A 15,283-nucleotide genomic window follows, 5' to 3' on the forward strand; every position below is an offset into this window, starting at 1 on the left:
AAATGCGGGAAGAAAAAACTTTTTCTTTTAGCGGCAAATTTAACCAGCGTAATGATGGCATCTCTGATTTTGCGTCTATTTTTCTGACAAAGAAGGGCGATCATTATGCGAGTAAATACGGTAACTGCAAGTGCCAATCTTGGAGGCTTTTGCCTGAATTGTAAGGTCATATCAACAACGCGAACACCACATCCATCTCCGACACCCCAATGTATGGCCCGCTATACCCATTCTGTTTGTTGAGTTTGCCTTACACACAGCGTTCTGCCATGCTGTGCTTGTTTGTTTAGTTTGCGTTCTAGACAGCGCTCTGCTGGCTCCAGCAAGTCTTTCTGGTGACGTTATAGATAGGCTGCGTTAAAGCCCCTGCATCTACGCGCCACCGCCGCTTTCTTAAGTAGCGACAACCTTTGTTGTGCGCCGCCTTTTCCCCTCACACCAAATCCGGTTCCGGTATTTCCGGTTCCGCCATTTCCGGTTTAAAAATTTCCGGTTTAAAAATTTCCGGTTCCGGCGTTTTTGCTTCCTGGAGTTGCGCTGCGGGAATTTCCGCTTTGACTGCTGTTGGACGATGGTGAGACGCCCGCGCGTGCTTAGCAGAGCTGTGGCAGTCACCATAAGGAGAATGCAAAGGGGACAAGTTGTATTCCGCTGAAGTAGTAGTTTGCGGTCGCTGTTGTCCAAACGCACGAAAAACGGCAGTGGTCTCCAAGCGCCCAGGCACTACATTCCACTGTACGTTGTCGCTCGTGCCACAACCCGTCGCAGGTTGACGCGAAGCAGCGAACACGAGCAGATCGCTGGTTACAGTAGGCGGTGGTTCTCGGATGGAATCGCATTCACAGTTTCAACCGCAGCTGGAATCGCATTCACAGTTTCAACCGAAGCCTCTCCAGCCGCGCGAAAGTAAACAACACTAAAAAACACAAAGTGTCACTTCCACTCGGAACAGGAAGCTGCAGCTACGTAAGTTCTGCTTGACGCCGGAAGCTAAGGGGGTGAGTGAGAGAGGTGCGGGAAGGAGGAGGGCAGGTTGGCGGTACTTAACCTGGTCGGCGGAAACGTGTATGGAGGGGCTTTAGGCTGCGTCAAATGACACCAAGGGTGCGCTCGCAGTCAGATTCCAAACGCGTCTCGAGTCACAGTCCTAATGAGCCAGACTCCGCAACTGCAGAGGCTAAACTGCCGCTTACCACAACAAGCTTAAATGCGGGTATCATTGATGACCTGCTGGGTTGCGGTGTGCCGATTCCTGCCGCCGTTAGATTCGCAGACTTTGCAGATGTGGACAGTGTGGTTTTGTTGTGTGCCGAACTGAATGATGGCAAAATAATTAGGCAACTTCTCCCACCATCAAACAGCGACTCTAACGATGATGTGATGTTTGCTCCGGAGCCTTCCACATGCGAATATGACTCAAGCCTTTGCTGTCCTTGCATTGGTGTAGAGCAAAACTCAAAACTGACAGAAAAAAATTGGCTGCGGCTTAGCTAAGGTTAAGCCTAGATATCTCGAAGCGAAAAGGTTCGGTGATGCTTATGGTTTAGCTTATGGTTATGCTTTATGATTTAGCCTATGGTTATGCTTTATGATTTAGCCTATGGTTATGCTTACGGTTTAGCTTATGGATATGCTTATGCTTTAAGTTATGGTTATGCTTTTTGATTTAGCCTATGGTTATGCTTACGGTTTCACTTATGGATATGATTTGGTTAGCTTATGGTTATGCTATACGTGTGCTTTGTGTAGTTATGCAAATTGCCAATTATCAATGATATATACCACAAGTTATGCAGGATTATTAAACTTCCTTATTCATCATTGTTGGGCACATTGTCTTGTGATTTCTGTACAGCTATAAACACAGCTCTCTGTGTCGGTAGTATCACTCTCTTCTCCTTCCATGTTGATGCACATGCCTATTCTCTGGCAAGCGGTTATATAGGTGGCCTCCGCGATAAACACGCGCTTAAGGCGAACGTCAAACGATGACGCATAGCGCGCGGCAGTGGCCAGCTGCGCCGACTCCGAACAAGCTTACAGAGCCAATTCCGACTCCGAACACGCTTACGGAGCCAATTCTGACATACGCTGGCTCGTGCAAAGCACCGTGTTGACCAGCGTAGTGAAGCTTTTCGCTTCAATACAGGCGGGCTTGGTTGCACGTAAGTGAAAGTGCGTGCAGCAACACATCGACCACTTGTTCTGCGCACACGGGCCTTACAACGTAAATAAAGTGATCTTTTTTGGGTATATTCATTTTTTCAGACATTCGATAGTTCTGACTTATTTATGTTTCCCGTGGAGTCCGAATTATCGGTCGTCGACTGCATGCGGGGTTACGTTCCGGCTAATTTCGCTGATGCAAGGTTGTAATACAGTGACATTTCGTTGACGAGAGGTGTTTGTTGCAAGAATTTCGTTGTTGCGGGATTTCGCTACAGTGGGTTTCGACTGTAGACTTCGAACGGAAGGCTCATGAACTGACAAGAACATTTTTCTCAACAATCTTTTCTCCGTAAAGCTTGATGTAACACTTGTAAAATAGTTTTTAAAAAAACCAAATTCGTGAACTTTGCAAAAAAAATTGGTAGACTCGAGAGGTGTGAAGGACAGACCTGAGGGCCTCGGAAGCCCGGCTCAAAGGAGCCGCCAGGCCCAGACGGAGGTGCAAAGAGGTCCCGGGCCATGGGGTCGAGGAAGGGCTCGGGGGACCGTTTCCGTTGCGGTGGGCCGCCTGACCAGAGGTCTCGTGGAGGAGACCGCATGCGTGGTGGAGACCACGCCGGTGGCCGTGAAAATGGTGACGGAGAGCGTGGCCGCTTGCGGTCAAATGGTGGGCCCTGGTCAAGAATGAGGGAACGCGGGTTTTGTGCAGAAGGCAACCACACTTCGTCCCAAAATCAGCACTGCCCTGCCATTGCAACACGCACAAAATACTCCGCATTACACTTGCCACTGGAGTAATACATTCACCCTACAGGGCAATCCAAACTTCATATACACACTTCTGCCGTAACAGTAGAGGGTATACATAGTAGCTTGCACATACAGTTAAAACATCAATATAACGAAATTCTTGATATAACGAAGAATTGAAATTTTTATAACCTCTTGTTGATAGAACACCATGTATTCAGAATCTCAATATAATGAAGTGTGTTTGTATGCGATTTCAAAATGGTTAAACTTCGATATAGCGAAGTAGGTAAAATCAACAATTTGCTTCATTACATCGATTTTTGTTGAATTGAAATTTGGCCTTTAATGGAAATAAGTAGAGTCGCCGATCAATTTTTCTTGCATAGAAAGCAGCCGCAGAATTTTTCCAGTTATCCCGCAATCGGAAAAGCGAGTTTCAATGAGAAAACAATTTTAATGAATTTGGGAGTCGGTGACAAACGATACCATTTCATGCCACGTCGACGATATGCTCACATCGGCGGTACGAATAAGCGAAGCCAGCCACACTTTTGCGCACACTCCGGCCCCGTGGCTGATATTGTCACCCACACCGAGTTGACACTGTCATGAAAAGCATCGGCAGCATACTTCATCAGCCTCTCGCCCCAACGAGTCACCGCAACTCGAGATTACGCAACCTCCAAGATTAAATGTGCGGGAAGACAGCTTGCACGATGGCACGCCATGTCGGCATGCCCACTCTTTCCACACGTGGCAGATTACCTCTAAAGCAGGGTGCACAGCTGCGTGCGCGTTCAGCCACACTTACAGCCACGACCAAGACGCGTGCCAGCATGCCAACTCACCCCCTGCCCCGCCCCTCGCATGCACTTGATCGCGTTATCATGAGCTCGCTGCCCTCCTCCTCTTTCCCTTTGCTCGCACGAGAAGGCAGCTCTCGCGAAGCCACCATCTTTCTTGTCTCACCCTCGCACACTTCCACTCGCACTTATCTTATCACACTTGGGCTTTATACGTAACATCATGCAGCTTCACTTCGATGGTTTCTCTTATTGCATAGTGTGTGATCTGAGAGGTGTTTTCAAACAGCCTTTTATAATTCAACAATTTGACCATCTGTGTCCACGGAAGTTTGCATTTATTGTCTAGGCATTCCTTTGCAGCGGAAGCTAAATTTCCTTATACCGTATTTACTCGCAAATGATCACACTTTTTTGTCAAAAATATTGATGCAAATTCAGAGGTGCGACCATTAAGCAGATTAAATTTCCCACGAAAAGAAACGTTTTCTTTTTTCATCATGACAAGCAGGCGGCTGCCACTGTCAGTGTGAGACAATAAAACGAAAATGGTGGCAGAGCAACGTGCCGAACGGAGCCGAACGCGATTATTTTTCTTTTCATGACTACATTACGCACATTGAAACAGTTTCTTCCATATCAGCAATGAATAATATTGTTAATATAGGGAAGCTTGCGACAATAACGCAGCCATGTCCACTTTGAAGGGACAGAAACAGAGATGGGTGCGCTTAGCTGCCAGTGACATAGAAACACATGGCGGGCATTCTGCAGAAACTGCGGCATTTGTCTTCAGTGCTATCCAAATACGGCACGTTTCTGCTAAGGGTGGGCGAATATCTTAGCTGCATTACAAGCGTCGGCGTATGAATAGGGTACACTTCTAACGTATCAGTGTAAACGTGGCCACTATCGTTGCCGCTCGCGCTAGTGCAGACGAGCAGAATCGAAAGGCGCCCTTTATGTTGTTGTTGACCAAAACCATTATGAAGCCTACAAATAATAAAGCCGAGGCAAGTTTGGTTGTAGCGTTTTCTTTTCATGGAAGTGCAGCAAGTGATGACAGGAATGTAATGGGGAATCTGTTTAAGAATGGCGGGTGCGTGCAGACCGCTTGGTAGGTCTCGAAGAGTTGTTCTCATAGCATTCGACAGATGGTAAGCGTGATCATTATTAGCTAGCCTTGGCACACAATGTATCGCTGCGACAAGTTCAGGGTGCGATTATTACATGGGAAAGAAAAAAATCAATTTTGATGACAATCATTACGGTGCAATCATTACGTGATTAAATACGGTATTGCAATTGCATACAAACACATTTAATTACATTGGGGGTCTAAATAAATGGTGTTCTATGGACAAGAGATTATGAAAAGCATCATTTCGTATCAGTTTCTTGCATCATTTACGGCAAACTTGGTTGGCAGAACTGTTCTTGTGTACACGGCATAAGTGTTGAAAATCTCTGGGTTTCCAATTTAATGCACTTTTGCTACTCACCATTATCTTTTGTTGCCCACTAAATTTAGCAGACTAACATCAGAGGGTGAAACCGGAAGCGGTTCAGGGTCTCTATTTGTAAACAGCAATAGGGTTTACAGCGACTGTGAAGTGCCGCTTTCATTTCTGAACGCTCCTTTAACTAAATCGAGAGAAACAATGATCTGCATTACAAGGAAGAGTTCTAGGAATATCACAAAAGTTAGGTACAACTGCAAACATTGAAAATGAAGATTCGTTAAACCAAGGTTCCACAGAATACACACTGAACATGCCAGGGTAACTCACCGATGCCTGTAGACCTGTGGCCATGCGATGCGCCCGGGTGGTGAAATGCTGCATGCGGACAGGAAACAGGAATGATCAGGGTGAGAACACTTTCTCTCACTTTTTTTGGAAGGACAACATTTTGCTGTTTGAAAGCAAAGCTTTCTTGACCTCTTCTTCCCCCGCTCCTCCCCCTTCCCCCACAATTCAAGCTCGAGCAGATGCAGTGTATGGCCTCACACAAGTTGTCCTCAAAAAAAGAAAGACATGTAGTATAAAGACATGGAGTGTACAAATATTTGAAATTTTGAATGCAAATAGAATAGTCCTTGCTATTCGCTTTATACTCGATTCGAGTATTCACTACTCCTATTGTTGAATATTCATTCCTTTTCAATATTTCTGGGATAGCAACACTTTTTATGAAAGAACCCTGTTGACACATTCCTCATTGTTGCATTTTCCCGGCTACAACATCGCATTTTCGCAGTCCCAACCTTAATCCAATTGACTTATGTATTACGTTCCTATCTGATATGTCAACATTCTGCTATGTTCCCACATCCTACGTTGTATTTGAATGTGGTGGTCACATAAACTTGGATGTGCAGAAGAAAATTTGCTCTCATACATAGCAACATCGGTATACCCCCCCGCATGCGCGCACATCATCCCATCTGCATTCATTTTTCCCACGTACAGCAAAGGCTGAAATGATCTGCCCGAAGAAGCGGCGCACCACTCCAGGGCAACTGAGTTCAAGGCTGCCATCGAGCACCTTCTTTGAAGCTGCCCACCCCTTATGTAGAACCCCTCTCTAATAATCATAATAAAATAATACAATAATAAAAATAATAATATATAAATATTATAATATAAATAAAAACGTGGGATCAGTATATATAATAATATATATATAATATATATATATTATTTATAATATAGGAAGAAAACGTGGGATCAGTACTTTGCGACCATGTGTGCAACAAGTCAGACGCAGGGCTATGCTTATTTTGGGGTCTGCAATGGTTCTATCTGTATTGCATAATCGTATGCTTTTCTTTAGCCAGTTTTGCCACAATAGAGCCGCATTACATGGTGAAGCATATAAAGAGCAGAAAGGGGCAGAGGTCACAGAACATTGTATGTGTCCCTTAACTATGCACGCACGCACGCACCATCTCCTATCACAGTACGAGTGCCAAGATGTCTAACAACTGTACTGGCAGCCATTCCGCACTGTTAGCATTTTCCCAGCTGTTCTTTTTTGTTTCATAGTCTATTGAAAAATCTATCGAATAGAGTTTTACTGTATTAGAGTGAAATTTCGGTATAACGAACTCCCAGGGACTGTGGCAAACTGTTCGTTATTCTGAAAAGTCATTATAGCGAAAGCTCTAAAATTAACCATTCCACCAATCAAAAAATTAAAAGAAACATCAGTTCATTAGTTGTCAACTCGTGAGCTATTCACGAAAACGTAGCTGTTGGCTCTCAGCTCGTGCTGTTGCCATTTTACAGATTCTGCTGCCACGCACCACCAAAGCACCGTATAGTAAGAGTGGCATGTGCAAAAGAGGCAATGAAACCAAGAAAACCACCAACAGAAAAGAAGCTCTATGTTGCCTCCCAAAGAGTAATATTTCTTTTTTGTTTGTTTTTCACGTTTATTGCCGTGTACACTGCAACTGTCACGCTCGCTCGAGGCACCCGTATCTGATTTCATTGAAAACACCAACATCTTGCACAAGGCTGCAGCTGCAAAGAGCAAGGTTCTCCGTTCAGAGTGCTGTGATTCACGACAATGTATAGCTGTGATGGGACACAAGAGCCTCGAAAAGTGTTCACAATTTAAGGTAAATTTACACCATTTGTTGCAACTGTTGCTGTTTATATTTTTACTTACACGCTGTACAGGAGGTCCCATTATAGTCTTTGACCTCGGGACCTCCTCCTTATAATGTTCCCTTGTGCTGTATCTTGTCTATTAATAATAAAACCTCATTTAAGTCTGATTTTCTTTATAGGTACCAAATTAGTCTCTCGTAAGGAAGAGCACCTCCACATATAAAACATTTGCTCTAAGTTTCGAATCACATAAGTCATTCCACCTGACGCCACCCCTGTAATAAGCATGCTGAAGAAGATTAGAGAGATCGTGCTAGCGTCTGCGCTCCGTGATCACAGCCGAAAAAATGCAACGTTCGTTGCAAACTGCAGAGAAGAATGCCTCATCGACTCTATGATAAACAATGAACTGCACAAGTAAGTTTTCTGCTTGTACTTGCTGAGACTAGAAGAAAACTATTCAATAGTTGGCAGAAAGAATGCACATCAGTGACTTTAGCAGCATCTATTTCACTAGAAGCCAAAAGGTCGACACCATCGCCCTGCTGCCAATCCCACCGTAACTCCCCGACTGTAGATGTGTGGAGAGAAGCGCTACCTGATGGGGTTGTAGAGAACCACGCCTTGTATAACATGACTGCGATCTCTATGGTTGCTGGCGGAAGTGCGTATGGTGTCACGATGCAAGACAATTTTTCATGCCCGCGACAGAAACTAGGAGCAATGCAATTTTCCCGCCACCTTCACTGAAACAAGGACTGCAACCCACCGTCAGTCGCACAAAATGCCAAGTCATGCAGTTTCAACTTAACATGACTCAGCCATTCTGCTGCCAACCAAGCGCAGGTTTAGTCCACCACGGCGGCGCACGGTGCAGTACACCCTTCTCTTCACAACATCCCTCCGCCCTCTCACCAACACACCTCCCCTCTCCAAGCTGCTTTCTCCAGAGCCCAACCACACCATCAAATTTACCGTACCACCGCAAAGACAGTTTCACACAATAAAAAAATCACTAGTCTAGGCTGTAAGTCCCTTGGCAAGAAGAGACCACGGAGACTGCCAACCGAAAAACCCTGCAGGTGGCCAACAAAGCCGGTCAGGCTGTGCTCACCTGGCTGTAGTCCCGAGTGGAGTGCAGCACCACGTTGCACACGTAGCACGTGTAGGTGGGTCCACCACCACCGAACTTGGGCCCTGCAAGGAAAGCCTGCGTTAACAGCCACACGACCGCCGCGGATACGTCAATGCAGACGGAAGGCACACCAGGTGGTAAGCGAGCGTGCACCTTTTATTTTGGTGACGTGTACAGTGAAACTGCAGACAAAGGACGGCAAGGAACGTCTGATGCAAGTACAAACTTCCAAGTGAACTTTATTAATGCATTAGCATTGTTAGGGTACTTCACGCACTTTCTGGAGGCTATCTATCAGTCTATCAATCTACCTGTTTTCCTGTCTAGCTTGGTCTCTGGGCAGTCCATGGTCGAATGCGTAGTGCATCAGGGTGGTGTGCAGAGGAAGCAGGTCTCGAGACCAACCGTCGGACCAACCTGGGTCCCCAACTACGTGACAATGTACACACACGTGCCGCTCTTCAACGAACCTTTAATGCCGACACGGGTCGCGGTAGATGCGGGACTGGGTAGACACCGCTGTTCAACGCAACTTTGACGCCGACTTTGAGCGCTGCGTATGTGCTAATTGGTCTGTACTGGTCTTTAATGAACCTTTTTGATGACGTCTTGGGTCAGTGGGTATGGGCCAGTACGTGTGTGTGCTGCTCTTCAATGTTTTCCTTCCTTCCTTCCTACCTTCTATGAATGCTTTTGACACCAACTCGGGTAACTGCGTATGTGTCACTGGGAATGTTCCGCTCTACAGTGACAGAAAAAGGAGATGCCTCAAATTTCTCCAATGCTCCTCCAAAACCACGTCACAAGGGTTCCTCAAGGATAGCAACTCGACGCTTTCGTAGGTTGCGCCACAAATGCACTGGTTGTGTCGACGCTTTTCAATGAACTTCTCGCTAACTTTTCGGTCACCGAGTATGTGGCACTGCGTTCCGGCAAGTGAAGGAACAATTCTCGGCAATCGCATGGACCGGGGCGTCATGCTTGTCATCTCGGAGGCCACACGTGAACTTCTAGGCAGCGCCACTAGATAGCGCAGAGTGTCTAGAAAGAAGCGTGAGACAGGAGCCCGGCAGCTGCAGGATGGGTTTCTTGGCATTCGCACACACCGGCACGCCATTCATTTCGGAGGCCTTGCGCAGGCTTCGCGGCGCTGCCGCTAGTGGCACGGAATGTTCTTAGAGAAGTACGAAAGAGGAGTCCCGTTGCAGTACACTCCTCATACACAACTCGTTTCCTCAATGGCAATACAGTCAAACCTCGACATATCAAACACGGATGTATAGAATTATTGCATATATCTAACACTTTCGATACCACCTGGAAAATCGCACGTAATTCAAATTTTTTTATTTCGAACGGGGTTGGACGTAAAATGAATATATTAAACTCTGCCACCCCAGACATGCGCTCTGCAGGGATGGGCGAATAGTGAATCCAAGGCTCGAAGCAAATTCGAAGTGAATAGTGATTTGGTCGAATAATATCCAATCACATAGTTCGAATAATATATCAACTATTTTTCAAAATGAGCATTTCTATCATGACCCAACTAATTTACACAACTTGTTTAACGAATTAGAACACGCGTAGGCACAGCATTTTGTGAAATTGACAACTGTTAACAGTTGAATTTTATTCAGAAATCCCACATTGTTTTTCTTTACTGCCCTTACAAGTTTTCACACAAAAATACCAGCTGCTTCACGTGGTCTGGGAGCAGCAGTTCTCACCGGCTGCTAACATTTCCTGCTGTTGAAAACAGCAACGCTGGGTACAGCTGGCTGCCGTGGCTCTTCCACCCCTCCAAAGGGTTTTCTCACCTGGGAAGCACAGGGGCAGCCAATTAGTCTGCCACTTGGCAAGGAGCCCTTTCATGTGCATTCCTTCCAGCTAACACTCCACAGAGTGTTAGCTGAAGACTCCTCCGTGTCCGGGCACAATCGTTTTGGGCTGGCATGAACTCATTTGCTGCAGCTGAACGTGTGGCTTTTGCCCACTTCTTTTGGCTCTCTTCAGTGTAGCAGACGTCTTTGTAGCGAGGGTCAACTGGCATTGCATTTGCTGGAACATGTGCCATTTTTAAGCCAGGGAACCTTGTTGCAAGACTGCGCAGAAGGCTCCTTGCAAATTCTGCTTTGTCACCTACAGACACACACTACTTCTGTACAATGCATTAGAGGTATCACTTGGGAAAGTGTAGGGTACCGGTCTGTGCACAACTCGGTCGTTGCTTGCTCTAGGGGCTGCAAGACTTTCACAGCTGCAGCCATTAATTTCCATTCTTTCGAGTTCCATTTGTCCACATCACATTTGCAAAGTTCGACGAAAATAGGAGCACGGAGTGTGAAGAGTCTCTCCATCATGGCGTACTCGCTGTTCTAGCGTGTGGGCACGCCTCGAATCACTTCATTCTGGACCACGTGCATGTCCTTTTCAATGCCCGTGAGCCGTGCACGTGCATGCGTGCTTCTCTTGTAGCGACTCACAATCTCTCGACACTTCACACAAAGCTGGGAAAAACTTGCCACTTCCCTTCTGGCATCATTTATACACAGCTGAAAGGTATGCGCAAAACAGAAGTCCTGACCACTGCAATTTGGCAACAGCTGAAACGAAGTTCCTGCCGTTGTCAGTAATGACAAAAGTCGGGATGTTTTCCGGCAGACGCCACTCTTTCATCCCGTCTTCGAGAAACTGAATATTTTCTCCAGTATGCTCCTGTGGCATTGGTTTGCAGGCCAAGGCGTATGCGTGCTGTTTGAAGTCGCAATCCACCATGTGGGCCCCAACACAAATGTAGCTGTCGCCGGCCCTCGATGTCTACCCATCCATTGTCAAAGTGAAGCACTCGGCACCGCCGTTGTCAAATACATCCCTAACGCGCTTCTTCAGGTCATTTTTCTTCGTCACGTACAAGTTCGGAATGACCTTTCATGAAAAGGTGTTCCACAATGGAACGACATACTCCGGAATTTCACAGCGCATCATCTTGATGAAGCTCTCTTCTCTGACCACGCTGTACGGCTGCAGGCCGCGTGCAATGAATGCTGCTATCTTCTTAGTCATTTCTTGTGCTTTTATCGATGACGATTGAAGTTTAGGCTTAAACAAACTGGCCATGGATAGCTGCAATGATAGCCCCTTTGACTCACTTTCCTTTTTCTGCAAACTGTAAAGTTGGTGTATTTCCGAGTATTCTTTGTACTTGCCTGGATGTTTCTTTAAGTGGGTGACCTGCATTTGACGAATTTAGCCCAAATTTTATTGAGAGGAAAGCGCTGTATGATGACTCAACATCATTTATTGAAGTAATGAGACACCAATCTGTATTATATATCGACTGTACGAATTTAACAGCACTGAACATATTCATAACAAAACTTGTGTTATTGACTTGTGTGTTATTCTTCCTTGATTTGCAAAGCCTTGCTGAACAGTTTCTTGTACTGAGGAGTAAGGTTGTCCGTGACAAAGCCAGGTTTGATATGGGCATAACTGAAACCAGTTTCATTTGCATGCCAATGTACATTATAGTCACTGCTGATCAACCCTGTCTGTAATGATCAGGAGTGAAGTTGAACCAGCAAATTTTTTATCGTACACACACACACATGTACAAACAACCCTAGCACACGTGATACTAGCCTAAACTGCTGATGCGCTAGTATTCATCACATCTTTCTCTTCAGCACTCTGTCCGCAATTGTGCTGGGTACATACCATAATTACTCGACTGTAATGCTATTTTTTCATAATTTTGTTGCTCGAACTCGACTCTCACATTACAATCGCGGTTGCATTACATTCATATACCGTATTTACTCGCATAATGATCGCACTAGCGTAATGAACGCACCCCTGAATTTTGTCGTCAAAATTCGATTTTTTTTTATTTCCTGCGTAATGATCGCACCCCAAACTTGCCGCAGTGATACGTTGTGTACAAAGTTTAGCTAATATTCATCGCGCTTACTATCTGTCGAATGCTACGGGAACGACTCTTCAAGACAAACCAAGTGGTCTGCATGCACCAAACATTCTTAAGTAGATGCCTCACTTCATTACTTTCATCACTTTCCACACTTCCATGACTAAAAGAAAGCTGCAACGAAACTTGCCTTTATTATGTGTAGGCTTTATAATGGTTGTGGTCAACAACAACAAATGCGCCTTTCGAATCTTCTCATCTGCACTCGTGGGCACGCAACAAATCGCGAGCGGCAACAATAGTAGCCATGTTTACACTGATACATTAAAAGTGTACCCTTTTCATACGCAGACGCTTGTAACACAGCTAAGATATTCGCCCACCCTTAGCGGAAACGTGCCGTATTAGGATAGTAGTGAAGACAGATGCCGCAGTTCCCTCGGCATGCCGGCCATGTGTTTCTATGTCACTGGCAGCTAAGCACGCCTATCTGTTTCTGTCCCCTCAAAGTGGACATGGCTACGTTATTGCCGCAAACTTGCGACATTAACTATATTATTCATTACTGATACGGTACAAACTGTTTCAATGCATGTAATGTACTCACGAGAAGAAAAAGAATCGTATTCAGCGCGTTCGGCTTGCTCCGCCGGCCGCCATTTTTGTTTTGGTGTCCCACAGGAAACGCGGGAAGAAACATTTTTTTTTTCTTTTTGCAGGAAATTTAACCAGCGTAATGATCGCACTCCTGATTTTGCGTAAATTTTTCTGACAAAAAAGTGCAATCATTGTGCGAGTAAATACGGTAATAGGGTAATAACGGATTATCAACTAGCCGAGTCTCACACCTTGTTTCATTCTGAACTGCTGTTGCTGTGGCCTGCTGATCGGTCCCTTCTTGTTGGGACCTGGGCCCTTGGCAGGACCCTTGGCAGGACCCTTGGGGCTTTCCTTATTCGCCTGGGAACCGCTGCCATCTCCTTTTGCAGGTGCCTAAAAGAGCAAAGTACATTACCGGTCAACACTTAACCATGGAGCCGGTCAACAAGGAATCTTGAGAAGCTTTCCAGTCAACATGAAGGCCAACTAGCCCCTCTGAAGTATAGTGAAAACTCGTTAAACCGTAGTTGGCCGGAGCTCGGAAAAAGTACGTACTAAACGGTAGTACTGCTTAACCGAAATAGCATGAGATCGCCCATTTACCTGTAAAAAATGGAACTCAGAGAGTGCAATGAAAGGGGGAAAAAACATGCAGCATTTATTCACTTCGCGTGACAAAAGTGTTATGTTCGTTTGATGCCACGGCGTCCTAGCAGCGACGACAGCGGCCTAGCAGCGACGACAGCGGCCTCAAACTTACTGAAGCTGCGAGCCAGCTTTTCAAGCCAGCCCCCTTGTTTTGGCAAACACTCGCATGACAGATTCCTCGTTGGCATTGCATATTCTCTGTGCACAGGCGCGGTAGTCTTGCAGAAGTCGCAGGGCGTCTTTTTCATTGCAGGGTGCTGTTCTAGCCTCGACCATTGCAATCATGACGTGATGTAAAGCGCAGCTTCTGCCACTGTTGGGCCTGAATCACCCGTGCTGTTGCTTCCCGTGTCACCCTCATCACTGTCGCTACGCGACACTTCGGCAACAACAGAGGCAACGATGGCGAAAAGTAGAACCTCATAGCCGCATCTCTTCGTGGTCGCAGCAGCGCTGCCAAACAACTTCTTCGCATTTCAAATGCCACACACCGTATTCAACAGTAGTCCCATGTCGCTTGCCAGCGCCGACTTCTTCGTGTCACGTTCAGTATCACGAACGATGTCTAATTTTTGTTCTATGCTGAGCATCCGGCATCTTTTTTTTTTTATCTGAGCTTCGGCAATAATGCAAGTCTTTGCTCACACGACGCCACAACACTCTCTGGCACGGCGCCGAAACGATGTTGATGCTGATATGGCTTCCCACACAAACGCACAGGGTGCGTGGAGGCCGTTCTTATCTCTGAGGCTTGTTGTTCGGCCTGGCTGTCCGATGGAGACGATGTACCATCGTCTTTGCGCAACAAAAAGTGGAAATACTATGTGTTAAGGGGGGAAATGGCGATTAGAGATATCATACTTATTTTTAGACCAAATTCAATTAAAATACATAGACTTGCTCAGTTTTTCAAGCTGATTTCAAGAGTGTAATTACTTTTTTATAGGTCAAGTAATTATGGAAAGTACACTACTATTATTTGTGGAGACAATAGGTAAAAAACTCTGGACAGAAAGCTATAATTAATGCATGAGTGGACAGCTGAATGCTTAAGGAGTGAAATGCTGCAAGCAGTTTTCAAATCCAACAATATTTAGCAATTTAGCAGTTCATGAAAGTCCGTTGTTTACACCATGGCTACTAGGTCACAAGAACAAAAATTATACGAAAATGAAAAACAAGAATCTGCTTGCAGCACTTCAAGCTTTATGCATTCAGCTGTATATACAAAAAAAATTGCAGCTCTAGGCTGTCCTAGATCTTGAGACATTGTCGCCACAAACGAGCAGGGTGAATGAAAAGCTCATTTTGAGAAAATTGCAAAAAACACACACAACTTCATTTATTCAGGAATATCATGAAATACCAGCCACAACAGGCTAGTATGCCCCTGGCAGATAGCTTGGGAACTGTTCCCTGTGTGGCACTTTTTCAAGGCTCGATTCATGTTTTCGAGCTGAAGCCTTCATTCGCCGCTGATCTTTCTCATTCATGCGGTCATTGCTTACTCTGCTGGAATTGAGGCTCAGCTCTTCGAGTATAGACGCCGACGCTCTGTAGTTGCCTGCATTAATCTTCAGCACACCTCGATGTTTCCGGGATTGCTAAGGCCCAATTCAGTGTAAAGATC

At 45.6% G+C, this 15,283-nt stretch overlaps 1 protein-coding gene across 2 annotated transcripts in view; it reads right to left on the reverse strand.

Moving 5' to 3' along the window:
• Positions 1-15,283, reverse strand: part of LOC142584794 (uncharacterized) — a 76,002-nt gene that overhangs the window by 16,392 nt on the left and 44,327 nt on the right. For both annotated transcript variants that reach the window (XM_075695064.1, XM_075695062.1), the window contains exons 8-11: positions 13,254-13,398; positions 8,457-8,539; positions 5,516-5,563; positions 2,619-2,843 (exon numbers count right to left, since the gene is read on the reverse strand). In XM_075695064.1, coding sequence (XP_075551179.1) covers positions 2,619-2,843; positions 5,516-5,563; positions 8,457-8,539; positions 13,254-13,398 — 501 coding nt within the window. The remainder of the gene's footprint in view (positions 1-2,618; positions 2,844-5,515; positions 5,564-8,456; positions 8,540-13,253; positions 13,399-15,283) is intronic.

This window comes from Dermacentor variabilis, chromosome 6, assembly GCF_050947875.1.
Source record: "Dermacentor variabilis isolate Ectoservices chromosome 6, ASM5094787v1, whole genome shotgun sequence".
Lineage (NCBI taxonomy): Eukaryota > Metazoa > Arthropoda > Arachnida > Ixodida > Ixodidae > Dermacentor > Dermacentor variabilis.